Raw genomic sequence first — 19,776 nt, 5'->3', positions numbered from 1 at the left:
CCCGTGTTGGCGTGGGTTTTCTCCAGTTTTGCCCCCAGTCCAAAGACATGTGCTATAGGTGCATTGAATAAACTAAATGGCTGTAGTGTATGAGTGTGAGTGAGTGTGTATGGATGTTTCCCAGAGATGGTTTACAGCTGGAAGGGCATCCGCTGTGCAAAACATATGCTGGATAAGTTAGCGGTTCATTCTGCTGTAGCAACCCCTGATGAATAAAGGGACTAAGCTGAAGGAAAACGAATGAGGGAATTTAAAAACAAAAATAGTTTATGACTTCTCTGAATTGATATAGAATAAAACTCAGAATCAAAAACACCCCAAGAATGCATGACAAAAATATATTAGGGCCGCACGATTTTGGAAGAAGCTGACATTACGATATTTAGTTTTTCTGCGATATTTATTGCGGTACGAATATCACTTCACCAGATGACTACTAACTCTTTTTGGAAGGAATTCATAATTTTTCATTGATTGTGATGATTTTGTAGGAGAGAGAATCTGCATAAAATATAATAAACAAATTACAAGCGTAAATTAGTAAAATAGAACAAAAATTGAGTTACAGAAACTAAATAATCAAAAGTAAAAGTAAAATAACACTAGGGGCTGCTCGGTGGCGCAGTGAGTAGCACATTTGCCAAAAAGGTCGCTGGTTCGAGCCTCGGCTGGTTCAGTTGGCGTTTCTGTGTGGAGTTTGCATGTTCTCCTCGTGCTGGTGTGGGTTTCCTCCGGATGCTCTGGTTTCCCCCACATTCCAAACACATGCGCTATAAGTGAATTGAGTAAGCTAAATTGTCCGTAGTGTATGTGTGTGAATGAGAGTGTATGGGTGTTCCCAGTGACGGGTTGCAGCTGAAAGGGCATCCACTGTGTGAAACATGCTGGATAAGTTGGCGGTTCATTCTGCTGTGGCGACCCCTGATTAATAAAGGGACTAAGCTGAAAAGAATGAATGATTGAATGTATGTGTGTGAATGAGTGTCTATGGATGTTTCCCACTGGGTTGCAGCTGGAAGGGCATCCGCTGTGTAAAACATATGCAAGAATAGTTGGCGGTTCATTCCGCTGTGGTGACCCCTGATTAATAAAGGGACTAAGCTGAAGGAAAATAAATAAAGCTACATATTTTATTATTTCTAGTGCCCAAATAGTTTAACTTCACTTGAAATCTTACATAGTAACAAACATTAAAATAATCTTTCACTCTATTCGGGTTAAACTTAGTTCTGTTTTCTGGTTAATTAGAATCCCGACTCAACATTGGAGATCCTGTGATGTGACTACTGCAGACTCACACATTGTCATATTGATGGATGGTGAAACTATATATTGTGCAGCTCTAATATACATGTATGTTTGATGAACTGCTATAGTTTTAGATAACAGGAATTAAAATCCTCAGAGATATTTGTCCAAAAATGCTTGAAAGATTCCAATGGCAGCCGTCACAATTAGGAATAGCAGGACACACAACACCAAGTAAAACCCTGGCAACCTAAGACAAACAGCATAAATGGGTCAGACTTGACACAGTTTCTCAGAGTATAATTTTAGAAATACACTTATGTTTTGTTTATCACCTTCTCTTGGATTCACTGATGTAGCCAGTAAAGTACATCTCTCTGCCCACAATATACACAAGCCCTCCAAGAGCCGCAAACACTGAGAAAAGAAAAAATAGATCTTGTGTTAATCGATACGGGTGTGTGTGTATAGTTCCTCATTTGTACATCTCTATCATTTTTATACTTTAACACACCTTCATTGCAGAAGATGCCAGATATCCACAATAGCACCAAGAAAATGGGATAAAACTCAACACTGTTCTGGCTAAAGAAATAGAGGAAGAGCATTTCTACATGTTTATTAGGTTAGAGCAGGGGTGTCCAAACTTGGTCCTGGAGGGCCGGTGTCCTGCTGACTTTAGCTTTAACTTGCTTCAACACACCTGCTAGGAAGTTTCTAGTATATCTGGGAAAGCTACGGTCACACTGGGCTTTGTGTGTGCGAAATTCTGTCGTGCGGCGCTCGGAAAAGGGGCGGGATTAAACAAGATTATTAGACATTAAAAAGCAAGCGATTGCTCCATGTTTTAAATTTCTGTCCAGGAAGGTCCTGTTTTGATCCTCGATTGGTCTCACGCAGTCAAGTGATCCGATTTTGCAGGTCAGAGTTCACCAATCTTGAACTTTGCACCGCAGCAACCTGCGAAACTTGACGCATGACCTTGCGTTTCCGGTCTGAAGCATTCGGGTGTGTATGAATGGAAGTCTATGGGAGGAAAATTCATGTGTGACCTCAGCTTCAGAGCTTGATTAGCTGGTTCAGGTGTGTTTGATTAGGGTCGGAGCTAAACTCTCAAGGACACCGGACCTCCAGTCCAGAGTTTGAACACCCCTGGGTTAGAGTAACAATCAAGCTATTTTTTGTCATATTACATTTGAAATAAAAAAGATCTTACTGTGCACGAAATGTCCTTTCAAACTCAGGTGGTCCAGTAACAATGGGGGGTATAATTTTATACTTCATCCTCGACCAGCCCACACGTCTTGCCTGAAAACCTTAAGAGACTCAATATTGTTATTATTTACCCATATGATTTTACCACAGATAATTTCAAGTATATTAACTTGATAAAAATATCAGGGTTTCTGCAGGTTTAACTAAGTTAAATTGAAGACTTTTTAAGTGTATCTTAGTCAATTCCATGCATGTTAAAGACAAAAGGGTCAGGAGAGGGTTTTCTTCAATGTCAAAAATATTAGTAATTTATGACATACAAATGAATAATTCAATGACAGAGCTCTGGGTTAACATTACCCCAGTGGTGTAGTCCTAAAAAAATAAGTGGTGTACTATTACTACCCAACCCAAACTTTTAGAGTAGGCAAAGAAACGATGAAAGTCATTTCTTTTATTCATTAGCTATATATATATATATATATATATATATATATATATATATATATATATATATATATATATATATATATATATATATATATATATATATATATATATATATATATATATATGTTTGTATGTGCATAATGCCTAAACAGTTCATGGAAAAAAATAGGCATACAGAGTATACGTGCGTATAGCCCTGACTACACCACTGCATTACCCGAATGCAATAAAAGAATTACATTCAGGAGGTTCGCAACTAACTTCCATTTCCCTGACTCCAGCATATTTACACAACTGATATTAAAAGGTGGAGTTTTGGCGGTTGCACCCAAACATACGTCCTCTTTCTGCAACCCTTCTTCTCTTCTCTAATCCGTTGTTAGTCAAAACATTTCTTTTTATAATAATTAAAGACACAAAAGTAATAAAAATAAATTCCTTTTACCCCACATAAGACATTAAGACCATTATGAATGAAAATTTAGACTTATACAGGACCAAATGATAAGGATTTCTTTCAAATATCCCTGTTAGAAAATATTTTCACTTGCCTATCAATAATAAATTATTAAAATATACAATTAATAATACAATAATAATAATTTAGGTTAAAAAATGTTTTAATTTTCCTATATATATATATATATATATATATATATATATATATATATATATATATATATATATATATATATATATATATATATATATATATTCACAAACACTATAACCCTTACCAAGAATAAAACTAAACATAGCTGTCAATTAATTCAGACTACAATAATAATCATTTAATATTAAAAACTGTAGGTCAGGTCAGTATGCTCAGCAGTAAATAAATGGAGAACTTTTAAGCAAATGTTGCTGTAGGGAAAGTTTTTATAAAAATTAAAACCTGTTTAAAAAGATTTAAGACCTACAACACAACATTTCAGCAGATGCAAGACATTATAAGGACTAAAATTTAGCTTTTGAGATTTAAGACAAATTTTAAGTCCCCGTGGATACCCTGACAGATATAATCCATTACATTTCTGGTCTATGAAATATTAACCTATTGAACATTGAACCAAGCTGTAATTAACGTTTTAATACAGGTCTCAGAACAGTGGCCTAACACTTGCACTGCTTTATTTCAAATGTATAGTTTAAGCTATAAAAAATCGATTTTTACAAAACTTTATACAACATATTTACATTCTGCAGATCTTACTAGTTCTTACTTTAAAAAGGTCAATTAATTTAAAAAGTCATTGTATTGAAGAAACCTAAACTGATAATAAATTAAATAATAATTTATAATAACTTGTTTACCATCGATAAGTTTTAATCTTCAAAAGAAATATACTGTAGAAATTTAAGAACATGACACAATAAAAAAATTACAGTAGTTTTAAATAGGTCTTGGCTCCTTTAGATGTATTTTTGACAAAGCAGAAGATCAGCTAGTTACCCATGTGGAGAGCAGACAGTACCGACACAGCTGCGAGGAGAACTGGCAGATCCGAAGTCATATCGCTGATCCAGACACAACAGCTCCTTTTTGAATAGAATTTTCTTACAAAAGGATGAAATATCGGTATATGCGCCTGTATTGAATATAACCTCGTGTTTTTGAGACCCGGTAATATTTGTATAAAGCGGTCTAAAGTTGACAAAGGGTGTGTGTTGCTGGTTGCAGCATACCTGATCTAACCAGTGTTGCCAGATTGGGCGGTTTTGAATTTATTTTTGCGGGTAAAACAAATGATATAGGCGGGTAGCCGCCCTATGGTAGCCGCCAGCCCCGGTCTGCCCCTCCCCCTAATTTTGAATATGCTTGTATTTAACTTATAAAAAACAAAAGCAATCTCATCTTTACATAACCCAGTTACTAAACAATCTTTTGAACAGGTTCTTTTCAATGACTCTTTCGAATCAGTTGTGTGAGTCAACTAAACCGTGTGGTAGGCTAGGTTTGGAGTTGAAGTCTTTAAATAACAACAACAAAAATTGCAGGAAAAAAAAGATTAAAAACTCCCACTGCCATAGACTGTAGAAAATATTAACGTGTATATTAATCATGGTAGAAAAATGCTAATAGTGGTAAACTATGCTAAATAGTGTTGTATCAAGTTTAAACTTGTTTAAACAAGTGTTAATTGCAAAAACATGTTAGCAAACTTTTAAAATGTGATTAATCTTGTTAAAACATTACAGTGCTCAATCATGCTAAGAGTGTTAAACATGTAACTGTTGAATTAAAGCCAAAACTGAAAAAAAAAAAATGAGGAAAAAAAAGCCATTTAAGCATAAATCTGAAATGCACATTTCTGTTTATGCATTCTAAAGCCAATATTAAGTTTTATTTGGACTATTATCCCTGGATTTTGACTAAATCATGTAATGAATGGTTTAGTGATTACAGTGAAGCGAATTGTCCAAGTAAACCGATTCGCTGTGTCAAACTGCGAAATTTTGTTAGCCAAGTTTTAACGTCAAATGTGTTTAATCATGCTAGAAACATGCTAACGTGTTGGTCTAAAACACGTTGGCAGTGCTCAATCATGCCAGGAGTGCTAACGTAAACATATAACGTTAAATGTAAAATTAGTTTATTCTACTAAAAGAAAGAAGAAGAAAAAACATTTAAACTTAAACCTGAAATCTGATTTCTCCCCAACTAAGCAAATGAATCGTTTAGCAATTCACAGCAAAAAGAACTGTCCAAGTGAACCGACTCGCTGAATCAATTCAGAGCACAGCTTCTCTTGCGTAAACAGAAATCAGTGCAGGGCTGATGATGTCAGACATTGTGCGCCGGGCAACTGACAGCTCTGAAGCTTCCGCGACAGGCATAACAAGCACGCTATTATTCCTGCAATAAACAATAGAGATGGACAGCGATGATGATAACATGGAAGAAGTGGTGGAAGGTACGAGAAGCTTATTCGCAAACCACGCAGTTTGTGTGTGCGTAAGTTTGTTTTTCTGAACTGGCTGTCCGGCTGAACTTTTATGCAGTCTCATTCCGCCGAGGATTAGCTTACCGACAGCTTTCCTGCGTAAACAAGCTGTCAAACACCCAAGGCCCGTAAGCTAGCCACTTTCTAAATCCTCCAGATGTCAAACGAGTGTTATTTGGGCTTATTTAGACTTAAATACTATTCCTCTGGACAACTAGTAGCTCAGATAGCATACTGCTGTACATTATTATTAACAGAGACAATAAAGACTAATTAATTGATGTCTATCTGAACCTATTTAGTTCTATTATGTCTTTGTACCATGTATAAACGTGTTAATGGGCTTGTAAATTTGCTAGATTTATTATTTGGCGTACATACTAGTGTTACTGAAGCCACGTGGTTATCAATGTGTGGTGTGGACACTATAGCTGATTAATTCAGAGACCTGCACATTGCATGGGGGTCAACTGTCTGGACTTTTAATTATTAAACTAAGGTCTTTCAATGAAAGGGTTTTGCTATATGTCAAGTATACAGTGTAACTGAAGTGATATTATTATCTGGGGCTGCGTTTCCCAAAAGCGTTGCGAGCCAAAGTTAATTTTAGCTCTATTAGTCATGATCAGTGTTGGGTGTAATCTCTTACAGTTAACTAGTTGCTGTAATTAAATTAGTTTATTTGCTAAAAAGGTAAAGGGGTTACTTTTAATACTTATAATAAACCTGATCTAAATACTGGACATAAATTCATCAGTTTTGTATAAATCAATTCAGAGTAGCAAAATAATTGTTTTTTTTTTGTTTGTTATTCAGATATATTTTGCAGAATAATAGTATTTTTTGTAATTACACGAGGTTACATTTATCAAGACACCTTTTATTAAGGGAACAACAGTGCCAGTGGTTACATTTGTTCATCAGTTTCATAAAATACAATCAATTGCATTTTTAGTAAATTACGATATGTTGTGTGGTAGATGAGCAAGAGCACACTCGTAGCAGTGCGATATGGCTGTATATTGGGACTGGTTGGAGATGTGCACTTAATGTCCTACCAGTGACAATATACAGTCGTATCGCATGGCTGCGAGTGTGATATTGCATTTATACAACAGTTTAATGGCAAAATCGTGTATATAAAAATAAAATCAAACAAGGAGAGTCTAAAAATCCTTTTGTATGAGGAACTACTTTCTTCCGCTGTTCATCCACATGTGCAGCTGACTTCAGAACAGCAGAAGCCGTTGCCAGTTCACAAATGTCACATTAGAGCTAGTATTTGAATGGTTTTCTAGTGTAATGTCTAAAGTGATGACAAAACGGGTGATTTTGCTCACATTTTAAGATTATAAGACTGAACGTCATGAAATGCCATCAGTCTAAAGACATTTCCCAGTATTTCTCTGTTGCAATCACAATAATTAACCCTGAAAAAGCCATAGCAAAGCAAACACTACTAGAAACACTTAAAGACTATGGTATAAATACAGCACGAACGTTACAACATACTAAAGAGAGAGATCGACTTAGAAAGTCACTTACCTGTTTTATAATGATTTGATCAGCTGTAGATTAAAATTCCGCTGAGTTTTTCTCCTTTAAGGGCTTATTATGCAGTCTCTGTTGCCACCTTGTGGCGGAACGTCAACTGTGTTTGCTCAGCTCAGTATGACAGGCTGATGGATGCTGATGCGCTGTCTCTCCGAAATTATAAATATTTAAAATAGGCACTATCCTTATAAATAAACTGCATAGTTGCAATCTAAACAACTACATTCTCGACTAAAAAAGCCTCAAAAGTACAATATGTTGTCCAACAGCTGCAGTATTTGTCAAACTGTAGTCCTCTGCTTGCCACTCGTGTGGGCAGAGTAATACACAAGGGTGAAGAGGCTGTATGAGTTCTGATATTACTATAATATCGCACGGCTATCAGCCAATCAGATTCGAGAACTAGACAGAACTGTTGTATAAATATTAATATTATATGTGGGCGCCAGTGGTGTAGTGGTTAGTGCGTCAACACATACACTCCGGTTCTAATGGCGACCCGAGTTTGATTCCGCCTTGCAGTCCTATGCCGATCCATCCACTCTCTTTGCTCCCCATGCTTTCCTGTCAATTCTCTCCACTGTCCTATTGAATAAAGGTGAAAACCCAGAAAAAATAATTATATATATAAATTAATATTATATTACTAATTAGAAAAGTACACTAAATTCAGTTTTAATTGTTTTTTGAAGCAATTTACACTGGTTATGATGCCTTCGGGAAACGCAGTCTTGGTCTGTTAAATTTATTGTTGTTATCGTTGAGTTATATGGAGTACATTGGTCATTTATCTCTGATGTCATGACTTTTTAGGACCACTGGATGAGGATGACCAGCCTCATGGTTTCTGCACTGTGACCTACTCCTCCAGTGACAGATTTGAGGGACATTTTGTTCATGGCGAGAAGAATGGAAAAGGAAAATTCTTCTTTTTTGATGGCAGGTTTGAGACTTGTGGTGCATGTTGGCATCATAGCTGAGTCTATTCTTGATTTGATAACGGATTATTTGTCACTAGTGTTGATTAGACCCACAGATTCATTATTCATTCTGATATGAAAAATGTTTTAGGATTGATCTTGATGGTCTGGTCTGCAACACTGCTGTTGACGTTAGTGAAGGTTTGCTGAATAAAATGACCAGAATTTTAGGGATTAAAAAACATGCAGGTAAATGTGGTGCCAGGGAGGGAGGAGGGCTAAACTAATACTCACATCTGTAATGGCAAAGAATGATTTACTGTGCTTCCAAGCTGGAAGATCCACTACTAAATTTTGCCTGTTTCTACTTTTCTGTTATAACTTTTAGTGCGTATTTAGATTAAGGTTGTTTAATTAATCAATTCAATTTAGATTTTTGGCCTCCAACGATTATGAACAACAATTGAGATAAAGTTTTTATTGCGTCATAACCCACACCCTTTCCAGCAGTCTACGTTTGCTGCTCCACAAAGCCTAATTTCATGTGGAAATCAGTAAAATCATGTAACATGATTTTTTTATAGTATGAGGATTGATTTATTTAAAGGTGCAGTAGGTGATTTGCCAAACTGCTAATCGTTTAGCATAATTTCTTTGAAACACAGTCTCTTTCCTGCCGTCCAAAGCCACACCTCCTGAAATCACAAAAATGCACCTTAAAAAACAACACACTAGATCATGTCATTCTGCAGTTAGAAAACTTTATAGTACTTTATAAAACTACAATTCAGAACAAAAAACTGTATTATATATAGCACATTTTCAGTAGTGTAGTTATCAAGCAAACCTTGTCATAATGTGCAGTAGTTCATGCATGTAAGGATTGCTGGTCTCACTCTCTCACATGCTTTGTCCTAAAAGTGACTAATTTATGCTGAACGTTTGGTCGGCGACGTGCAGAAATTACACTTATTACTAAGCCATACTTGCATGCTATTTCAGACCGAATATTCAAGGTAGCAAGGTAAACTATATAGGGAGCGCATCACATGTCATTGTTCAAAAATGAACCAATGTGAATATAAAACCGACTTCACCTCAGTAAAGCAGGCTAGGTGGAATAGTGCCATTTGTTTACTGATGTTTTGTTGTTAAACTGAATATAAATCTACAATATTGATGCTGTAAAAGGCCCCTCATGAAATAATTTTTTCCCCAGAAGATTTCAGTGGCTGAACAACACTTTTGTGCATGTAACCCATTTGTAAAACAATGAAATCTAAATCAGCTTTGCGTGACTAAAACTGTTAACATACATTACCTGTCTAAAAGAAATCTTTCAGCCATGGTGTCGTCGTTCCTCCAGTGTGCAAAAGTAACTCCAATATTAATTCAGAATTTTGAAGTTTTTTTTATTGAGCATTTGTTTTTACCGCTGTCACTCTCATGTGCAGGTGAACACGCATGCACGCGCAAACGGTGGATCTGCGTGAACGGGGTGCGCAGTTGCTCAAATCTACATTTGTTGACAGACAGTTTGGGCTACTTATCAGAATTATGGGAATTATCTGCCTGACAATATTTAATTGGATGAAAATTTTTTTAGTTTTATGCAGAATATATCTTTTAATTTTATCTTACACAGAACATAAAAATCAGAGATGTATAAAGTACTAATGACCCAGAGGTCAAAAACACCATTCAGCGTGGCACAGCCTATGATGGCGAGCTAGTTAACGTTAAGTAAACATCGGAGCATGTTATGAATCGCGGGTAGATAATGTTAATTTATCTAGCGCTTACGGATATTTCAAACTGCTGTGTTTTATATTATTATTATTATTATTATTATTATTATTATTATATTATTATATATTTCTTAAAAAATAAGTTACCTATTATGCTGTGGTATTGAGAATTGTGACATTTCTTGATCTTTGAAATTTATAGCAGTAATAGCAATCGTACTTACAGAAAAACAAATTTTATATATGTATATAAGGTTTCAATAACTCAATTTATAATTGTTTTAAATGATCATTATTATAATTTTATAATTTTAATGTTTTTTTTATTATTAAGCAGAGCTAATTAAAAGTATCATTCAGACAATGACATCATCAGCAGCAGCAGATGTAATTCATTTGCTTAATTTTCTTTTCCTCTTTCCATTTGCTTCTCTTTGATGCTTATTTTTGCAGTCTTGAGCTCTAAAAAGCTTATTCAGATCAGTAGCAGATAAATGTAATATTTCACCTGGATATCATCCATTTTTCCTCTCTGTAGTACACTGGAGGGTTTCTATGTGGACGATGCTTTGCAGGGTCAGGGTGTTTACACTTATGAGGATGGAGGAGCATTGCATGGGTCCTACGCAGATGGCGAGCTCAATGGACCTGCTCAAGAGTTCAACTCAGATGGTCAACTGGTCTTCAGGGGACGATACAAGGATAACATTCGCTGTGGCATGTGCTGGGTCTACTATCCGGTACGTGACGATGCATTATTCTCTAGCTACAACATTCGTTGTTATGCCATTGAAATGAAAAAGTCAATTGCGAAGTTCCAGGTTGGTATACCTTTTTAAAATTGCATTTAAGTATAATAGTATAAAGTATGTGTATTATATGTATATATGTAGATTTGTATGTGTTTGTATGTATGCATGTACAGTGTACTCTCACCGGCCACTTTATTAGGTACCTTACTAGTACCGGGTTGGACCCCTTTTTGCCTTCAGAACTGCCTTAATCCTTCATTGCATAGATTCAACAAGGTACTGGAAATATTCCTCTGAGGTTTTGGTCCATATTAACATGATAGCATCACACAGTTGCTGCAGATTTGTCAGCTGCACATCAATGATGCAAATCTCCCATTCCACCACATCCCAAAGGTGCTCTATTGGATTGAGACCTGGTGACTGTAGAGGCCATTTGAGTACAGTGAACTCATTGTTATGTTTAAGAAACCAGTCTGAGATGATTCGCGCTTCATGACATGGCGTGTTATCCTGCTGGAAGTAGCCATCAGAAGATGGGTACACTGTGGTCAAAGGGATGGACATGGTTGGCAGCAATACTCAGGTAGGCTGTGGTGTTGACATGATGCTCAATTGGTACTAATGGTCCCAAAGTGTGCCAAGAAAATGTCCCCCACACCATTACGCCACCACCACCAGCCTGAACCGTTGATATAAGGCAGGATGGATCCATGCTTTCATGTTGTTGACGGCAAATTCTGACCCTCTGAATGTCACAGCAGAAATCGAGACTCATCAGACCAGGCAACGTTTTTCCAATCTTCTATTGTCCGGTTTTGTTGAGCCTGTGTGAATTGTAGCCTCAGTTTCCTGTTCTTAGCTGACAGGAGTGGCACCCGGTGTGGTCCTCTGCTGCTGTAGCCCATCTGCCTCAAGGTTGGACATGTTGTGCGTTCAGAGATGCTCTTCTGCAGACCTCGGTTGTAGCGAGTTATTCAAGTTACTGTTGCCTTTTTATCATCTCGAACCAGTCTGGCCATTCTGCTCTGACCTCTGACATCAACAAGGCATTTGCACTGACAGAACTGCCATTCACTGGATATTTTCTCTTTTTCAGACCATTCTCTGTAAACCCAAGAGATGGTTGTGCGTGAAAATCCCAGTAGATCAGCAGTTTCTGAAATACTCAGACCAGCCTGTCTGGCACCAACAACCATGCTACGTTCAAAGTCACTTAAATCACCTTTCTTCCCTATTCTGATGCCCGGTTTGAACTGCAGCAGATCGACTTGACCATGTCTACATGCCTAAATGTGTTGAGTTGCTGCCATGTGATTGGCTGATTAGAAATTTGCGTTAACAAGCTGGACAGGTGTACCTAATAAAGTAGCCAGTTTGAGTATACAGTATACACCTGTATGTACTGTATGCGTATATGTGTTTAATTTATTTATACATTTGGTTTTTTGTATTTGTTTTTTCGCTTTTTATATTTTAACTGATATTGATGTTGTTCCTTAATATTTGTTTGTTTGTGAAGCACTTTGAGTTACATGTATGTAGGAAAAGTGCTATTCAAATAAAAAAATATTATTATTATTGTCTGTTGGGTAAAGGATGGTGCCTGTGTTGTGGGAGAAGTGAATGAAGAAGGAGAAATGACTGGAAAGGCAGTTGCCTATGTTTACCCTGATGGCCGTACAGCTCTGTATGGCTCTTTTGTTGACGGAGAGCTGATCGAGGCTCGACTTGCCACTCTTACAACCCAAGAGAACGGCCGGCCGCACTTCACTGTTGATCCAAAAAGTAAGTAATATTTTTATTTACAGTCTCATCTATCATATCTGAAGTTCACCATATTGTGTTGTTTAGGGCAGTGTTTCCCATCCATGTTCTTGAAGCACACCAACAGAACATATTTTGAATGTCTCCCTTGTCTGACCCATTAATATTTTAGGTTTCGGAGTCTCTTCTAATGTTCTGATGAGTTGTTTCAGGTATGAGTTTGAAAATGCGTACTGTTGGTGTGTCGCATGGAACAGGGTCAGGAAACACCGGTTTATGGGCTGTTTAGACTTTTCCACTTCATGCATTTTTTTCTGATTGGTATCTATTTAAAAGTGTAGGTTTAAATGCACTCTGAAATGCATTTTAGATGCATTAAAATCCATTTAAAGCTCTTTAAGAGATGAACTGGGACACATTCCAGACAAAACAGGACAGGTCTAAATGCATCTTAGTTGGTGAAACCACAAACGTAAATGTGAGAGTGTGTAATGGACTATATGAAGCCCTCATGCAAAAACCAATGCTACAGATAACCGTTTGGGATGTTTGTTTTCTTATTTCTGACCAGTCATTAATTGTTAAATGATAAAATTAGATTGTTAAATTAATATAAAATAACTGCAATAACAACAGAAATGCATCATGAACCAGTAATAGCCTGTCTCTGTCAATCGGGAGGAAAAATAATAGAAATATATAGCGTTGTGTTTGTTTACAAAGGCATAGTGTTTTGTTTCTGATAGTGTATTATACATAAATTATTGTATCTGTGCAACAAGTATGTGTATAATTTAGCCTGTAATGGAGGAGTATACCTTGTGACGTTAATGATGTTTTATTGGAACATGAGTGAAGTACAAAGCCTGTAGCCTGCATTATAAATCATGGTTATGTCGAATAAGATCTATCACTTATGTTTTTGTAAAAATGACAATAATTAAATAAGTATCAGATACTTTATGTTTTAAAGGGATTTAACCTAGTTCCGTTTTCATATAGGTCTATAGGTCTAGCAGACGTTTTGTGAGCTATATGACCATCAGATACAAGCACAAATGCATAAGCAACGGAATGAGACAGTTGATGATAGAGATGTTTTTGTTTTACTTTTTTGGTTTCGTTTTATTTTTCACTGTAAAATTGATTAAATTAAATTGATGATATGGCAGCATTAACAACAGAGACGCTATCTCTGTGAAAAGCGAGGAATAATAGCCTAATAGAAGGATTTCCTAGTAATACAAATGTATGTCTTTCGTGTTGTTCTGCTTTTAGGAGAGTATGTTTTACACAAATTAATTACAGTTTTGAATGATGTCTTGCACGTATCTGTTTGACAAAAATAGATGTTTCATTTATGGATGAACATTATCGCCTATATCGAAGCTAATCACGGAGCCTGCCTTGTGTGCTTGTTATGATGTTTTACAGACTGCATATGAACTAATTGGAATGCACAATAAGATATATAGCTTACATTTCTGTAAATAATAAGGTTAATTGTTATTGTGTGTCTGACACTTTAGTCGATGTAACCAGTGTTGCCAACTTAGCGATATATACATTTAGCTATAATTAGCGACTTTTCAGACCCCCCAGCGACAATTTTTCAAAAAAGCAACTAGCGACAAATCTAGCGACTTTATGGTGTTACTGGAGATTTTTAAATTAGATTCTCATCTGTCAGTACCGTTCTTGCTCTTCGCAACGAGCTGCGGGTGATGCTGTCTGCCCCTCCCCTGCCTCTGAGCATTCAAAGGCGGCCCAGTACCATACAGTTGTCTCTCACGCCTGCAGTCTGAAAGCAGATAATTTCTCTGCATATCAACGGCAAATGATTTAGCACCGCAAGTGTGAGGTATTTCCCTTGTAAAGTCAAGCCGGTCTGCTTTTCTTTTAAATATAACAATTTAATTTGACCAATTATTCTTTTTTTGTTCATAATCACAGAGATTTTAGTGAATTTTAGATTTCCTGAACTTGAATGAGCTTATTATGTCTTAGCGATTACTGCAAATTCACTACACATCAATACTGATAAACTGTATTTAAACAACAATACATTTAATTAGATTGACATGCATATGTAAAGAGTAGTGCAAATATAAATACCCCTTTATTAACAATAGACTGTTAAACAAACAGAATCTGCTAGACGTGATGATGTCAGTAACATGAAAAGTGACGTATGACTAGCGACATTTAACGACTTTGAGCAGAGCTTAGCGCTTTTTCATTGAAAATACTTGTCAACACTGAATGCAACCTAGTTAAATTTGCACATAGCACAGGATTTGAAGATCAGGATCACATCCATTTAGCAGAGACTCATTTGATCAAATGTGAATGGAATCAGATCAGAGAAAACGCATGAAGTGACCAGGTGTAAACAGCCTCTTAAAGACATTCAAGAGCTAAATTAGATCTGTTTTTTCTCTCTCATTCATTTCAGGTCCTATTTACTGCTATGATAAATCCACTTCAACCTGCATCGCTGGTCATAAACTGTTGCCTGACCCCTACGAAAGTCAACGGTTGGTGCAAGCTGTGATCAACCATGTAAACCCCAATCTATCAAATCTGGTTTTGAATTGAAAACATGTGCAGTTTGTTCCAGTGATAAATTATCTTATCATTTCACCAGGGAATTCAGCTGGTTCTTTAATATAGTGTTGCACATGTCATCTTGTTGATTTCAAGCTGAAATGTTTTTATTTTGGTCGAACAGTGTGTATGTGGGACAGTCACTTATTTCTGGAGCTGGAGAAGGGCTTTTTGCACAAACGGAGGCTGAGGCTAACACTGTGATGGCTTTCTATAATGGTGTCCGCATTACACATACTGAGGTTTGATTGTTTCTGTTTTACAGCATTCAAGGCTAGAATTTACTTCTTTAATGGTGTGCTGAATTATTTTGAAATCTGTCTTTAAATAAACAGGTAGACAGTCGTGATTGGTCCTTGAATGGGAACACTATTTCATTGGATGAGGACACTGTGATTGACGTTCCTGCACCTTTCAATATGACGGAGAATTATTGTGGATCACTTGGCCACAAGGCCAATCACTCCTTCACTCCCAACTGCAAATATGACCCGTGAGTCTGAATATATTCTATTCGCTATGGAGCAATTCAATGCCAATGCCAACCCAGCCATGAAAGTTACGTCTTCACCAAAATAGTGAAACCTTTTCTAGGTTTAATGTGTAGGCTTGTATTTGACAGGGCTGTAAAAATACTCAAGAAAGTCTGTCAAGGATTTCCAACAATTACATTTGATTTACCAAAGTCACACAAGTGGCAATTTCACATCCGTCACATCCATAATGGAGTGGTGTCACATCCATAACAAAGCTTCGTTCTCATAAATGCAAAAATGTCAAATAAATTAAAATCAATCCTGTCTGGCACAATCTTGCCATATAAAAAAAAATAAATCACATTTCTTTAAAACTTTAAAAGAATTTGTAGCTACATTTTTAGCGGTGCTTAACAGCATTTCCTGTTGTTTACTCTACATCCTTGTTCATGTCCTCGCTACAACATACGTTAATGCTATAAACTGTGCATATAGTTGATCAATTTTAACAAATAAAAACCCTTACAGGTTGTGGCTCACAATCCACAGCTTCATCAGCTGGAGGAGTTTTTGGCCGAATCCAGCACTGAAGCACTGAACCGGGAGAGATTCTGGAAGTTCTCCTTTGTCAAATGCTAGCTATATATATATTTATTATAATTCTCTGAAACATAATTAAAATTAAATTGTGAGCACATTTCTCTTTGTGTCATGTCCTCTGGAAGTCCAAATATAGAAACAGAAGAAGCTCTGTGGAAATAGCAGCATTTTCAACGCCATTTTAGCTTTCTCTGCTATTGACCTTATTATCAATGTGGAAGTGCGCTCGTTTTTTCGACTGTTTTAGAGCTTCCGATTCGGCTTCCTATGGGAGAAATGACAAGGGATGATAAACGGGAGAAAACGGTCAAACTACTTGCTCCACAAACAAGTGTTTGCATGAATAGACAGACAAAATAGAATAATAATATAAGAAAACATCAGTTTGCAAGCGGCAAAACGAGCTGTTTTTAACATCTAAAAATGAATGGAAGTGAATAAGACCGGAAGTCTCAAGCCAAAAAGAATCAAATGGCTGCGCCCACTCCTAAGGTGAATAACATTACAGCGCCTCTGGCCACGTCCTTCCTGAAGCACTTGTGATCTCACTAGCCTGGATGTGTTTTTTTGTAGTTCCCAAACATCGTTTGCTGTAGGCTTTGCTAAGCTTGGTAAAACCCAATGTCTCTCTTTGCATTGAACTTTGAGCGTCTTACATTCAGAGATGTTGTTTATGTTCACTCAGCTACATTACACATCAACTAAAGGTTAAAATATGATAATGTAGTGGACCACCCCTTTAAAGAATGTGCACATTTATATGTATGTATGAATTATATCATCTCTGCATCAAAATATAACAAATGAATTACTGCTTATGCAAGGCGTTTTTAATGCAGAGTTTATGGAGGCGGGACAATAAATTTGACGTTGTTCGTTCTTCCTGCTGCCGTTATCAGTCTCACACTATTTTCTTTTTTCCTTTTTCTGAAAGTCTTCATAACTCCATTGTGGAGTTTTTCTTTTATTATTACAGTAAATATGATTGTAAATAAAATAATTTGTTGGACTCTCCCATTCACTGCGCTCTAAGTTTACCCGACTATGACGACTTCCGCTACTGAGAAACCTGGAAATGTGAAAAGGGAAATGCAACTGTTGAAGTAACCACATTATGTATTTTGAACCTATCCAGGTATGTCCATCCTCGTTTTGGCCAAATAAAATGCATCCGAACAATCCGAGCTGTGGAGAAGGATGAGGAACTCACCGTTGCTTATGGTTATGATCACGAGCCGTCGGGAAAGTCTGGTCCAGAGGCACCAGAATGGTACACCAAGCAGTTTCTGGAGTTTCAGCAGAGGGAGTCAAGAAAAGTGGCCGACGAGACCTCCTAAGACTCCACTTATCACCTGATGAATCTCCCACCCCAGCCTCCAACTACCACCAGAAACTCCTTTCACTATCTTGCAGCTAGCACTAACATATAATCAATCACACTTCTGAGCCGGTTTCTGGCATCATCGCGTTTACGAGGATTGTAACTGTGAAGTCTTGGAAGCTGCAGAACTCTGTGCTTCTACAATGTGGAGGACTAGTATGTGTGTCAGTTTGTGAATGCATTGGTTAAGCTACAGGCGTAGAGAGCAAAGGATTTTAAAGGGATTTGGGGGAGTTTTCAATGAAGTGGATTGAATATTGTGCAACTATTATTACAGTTCCTTGAGGTATACATCCTCTTTGTTACAAATTGTGATAACTATGCAGTATTAAACCAGTATGGTGTCTTTTGCTGCTCATGTTTCCCCCACAGACATTTTTAAGTTATGTATTATCAACTATTTTTCTTGCAAACAAATTTGAATTATCATGTAAGGTTACCTTGAAGTACAGTGTTATTCTGGTGCAGTCTTTTATTTATTTCAGATTTTTTGTTCGTGTATTTGTTTTCCACACACCAAGAGTGCAATGAAAATATCAACCATAGGAAAGTTCAAGTAAGGTGTACTGTATGCATTGGGAAATTAAAGAATGGGATGTGTTTGAGAATATGGTGCAAAGTTCAGAGGAATCTTTTTACTGAGCTTCATCCTTTGATATGCAGAAGCTATCAACAAAGATTTATCAATAAAAACTCCAGCATAGAGCACAGTTACTTTGACTCATGTCTTCATTGTTCTCCGCTATTGTATCACTGTAAATGAAATACAGAAAATAAATACACCTTCTTTGAGCTGAATGAAAAACCATCCATTACCGACATCATCACTGACTGAAAACATATGCTATTCATTCAATTACCTTTGGCTTAGTCCCTTTATTTATCAGGGATCACCACAGTGGAATGAACTGCCAACTTATCCAGCATATGTTTTACGCAGCGGATGCCCTTCCACCTGCAACCCAGTACTGGGAAACATCCATTCACATTCACACACTATGGCCAATTTAGTTTATTCAATTCACCAATAGCGCATGTCTTTGGACTGTGAGGGAAACCGGAGCACTTCACCCCAGCTAACATGAAGAAAACATGCACACATGGAGGATGAAACCTGATAAAACAAATAAATATGCAAATAATTATTTAATCCACAAATTCCTGCATAAATATGCAAATAAATAAATAATATATATAGTGCGGGCAGATTAATAATTAAATAAATTATTAATAATTTCAATTATTTATGGTTTTATTTATTTATTTGCATATTTATTTATTTGTTGTTTTATTTATGCAGGAATTTGTGTATTTATTTATTCGTTTATTTATTTTTATTTTATGCAGGAATTTGTGTATTTATTTATTCGTTTATTTATTTATTTGTGTATATATTTATTTTTAATTTATGCAGGAATTTGTGCATTTAATTATTAGTTTATTTAATTGCGTATTTATTTATTTATTTATTGTTTCATTTATGTAGGAATTTGTGTATTTATTTATTCCTTTATTTATTTATTTACGTATTTATTTATTGTCTTATTTATGCAGGAATTTATTTTTTTTTTTATTTGCAAATTTATTTATTGTTTTATTTATACAGGAATTTGTGTATTTATTTATTCACTTATTTGCGTGTTTATTTATTTATTGTTTTTATTTATGCAGGACTTTGTGTATATATTTATTTATTTATTTATTTGAGTATTTATTTATTGTTTTATTTATACAGGAATTTGTGCATGTATTTATTCACTTATTTGCGTTTTTTTATTTATTGTTTTATTTATGCAGGATTTTGTGTATTTATTTATTCATTTATTTGCGATTTATTTATTTGTTTTTGCGGGTTTCTTTCTCTATACACACAGAAATGCCAACTGACCCAGCCCGTGCTTGAACCAGCAACCTTTTGAGGCCCCAACATATCATCCATTAATTTTCTTTTCAGCTTAGTCCCTTTATTAACCTGGGGTCGCCAGAGCGGAATGAACCACCAATTTATCCAGCATGTGTTTTACGCAGCGAATGCCCTTCTGGCTGCAACCCATCACTGGGAAGCCCCTACATGTACTATTTTAAATGTTTCCTTTAGTTCTCTGTATGGTTT

The 19,776-nt window shown here is 36.2% G+C and overlaps 2 protein-coding genes across 3 annotated transcripts; one reads left to right on the top strand and one right to left on the bottom strand.

Annotated features, from left to right (window-relative positions):
* Positions 1–1,116: 1,116 nt before the first annotated feature.
* On the bottom strand, positions 1,117–4,641 carry mgst2 (microsomal glutathione S-transferase 2). Its single transcript, XM_056472435.1, has 5 exons — positions 4,367–4,641; positions 2,465–2,564; positions 1,763–1,833; positions 1,584–1,665; positions 1,117–1,498 (listed from the first exon to the last, which is right to left on the bottom strand). The coding sequence occupies exons 1-5, from the start codon at positions 4,425–4,427 to the stop codon at positions 1,402–1,404; spliced, it is 411 nt and encodes a 136-aa protein (XP_056328410.1). The 5' UTR covers positions 4,428–4,641; the 3' UTR covers positions 1,117–1,401.
* A 1,058-nt stretch (positions 4,642–5,699) lies between these two features.
* Positions 5,700–18,377, top strand: setd7 (SET domain containing 7, histone lysine methyltransferase). 2 transcript variants are annotated; one of them, XM_056472261.1, is made up of 8 exons: positions 5,700–5,828; positions 8,226–8,355; positions 10,619–10,820; positions 12,431–12,620; positions 15,055–15,136; positions 15,331–15,448; positions 15,542–15,699; positions 17,418–18,377. In XM_056472261.1, exons 1-8 carry the CDS (start codon positions 5,789–5,791, stop codon positions 17,617–17,619), a joined length of 1,122 nt encoding a protein of 373 aa, XP_056328236.1. In that variant the 5' UTR covers positions 5,700–5,788; the 3' UTR covers positions 17,620–18,377. The 2 variants fall into 2 exon arrangements, 1 of the variants encoding a protein (XP_056328236.1); XR_008838788.1 differs by lacking the exon at positions 17,418–18,377 and having other exon boundaries at positions 15,055–15,161; positions 15,542–15,632.
* Positions 18,378–19,776: the final 1,399 nt, after the last annotated feature.

This window comes from Danio aesculapii, chromosome 14 (genome assembly GCF_903798145.1).
Source record: "Danio aesculapii chromosome 14, fDanAes4.1, whole genome shotgun sequence".
Taxonomy (NCBI): domain Eukaryota; kingdom Metazoa; phylum Chordata; class Actinopteri; order Cypriniformes; family Danionidae; genus Danio; species Danio aesculapii.
This window is presented reverse-complemented; position numbering and strand designations above follow the sequence as displayed.

Bases quoted from the DNA above. Each gene is read 5' to 3' on its own strand.
- mgst2 (XM_056472435.1), bottom strand. From the start codon at position 4,427: ATGACTTCGGATCTGCCAGTTCTCCTCGCAGCTGTGTCGGTACTGTCT. The intron at 2,565-4,366 runs GTAACTAGCTGA...GAGTCTCTTAAG, and splicing joins ACTGTCTGCTCTCCACATGG to GTTTTCAGGCAAGACGTGTG. The intron at 1,834-2,464 runs GTAAGATCTTTT...CTATTTCTTTAG, and splicing joins GAAAGGACATTTCGTGCACA to CCAGAACAGTGTTGAGTTTT.
- setd7 (XM_056472261.1), top strand. From the start codon at position 5,789: ATGGACAGCGATGATGATAACATGGAAGAAGTGGTGGAAG. The intron at 15,449-15,541 runs GTTTGATTGTTT...TTAAATAAACAG, and splicing joins TCCGCATTACACATACTGAG to GTAGACAGTCGTGATTGGTC. The intron at 15,700-17,417 runs GTGAGTCTGAAT...GAACCTATCCAG, and splicing joins CCCAACTGCAAATATGACCC to GTATGTCCATCCTCGTTTTG.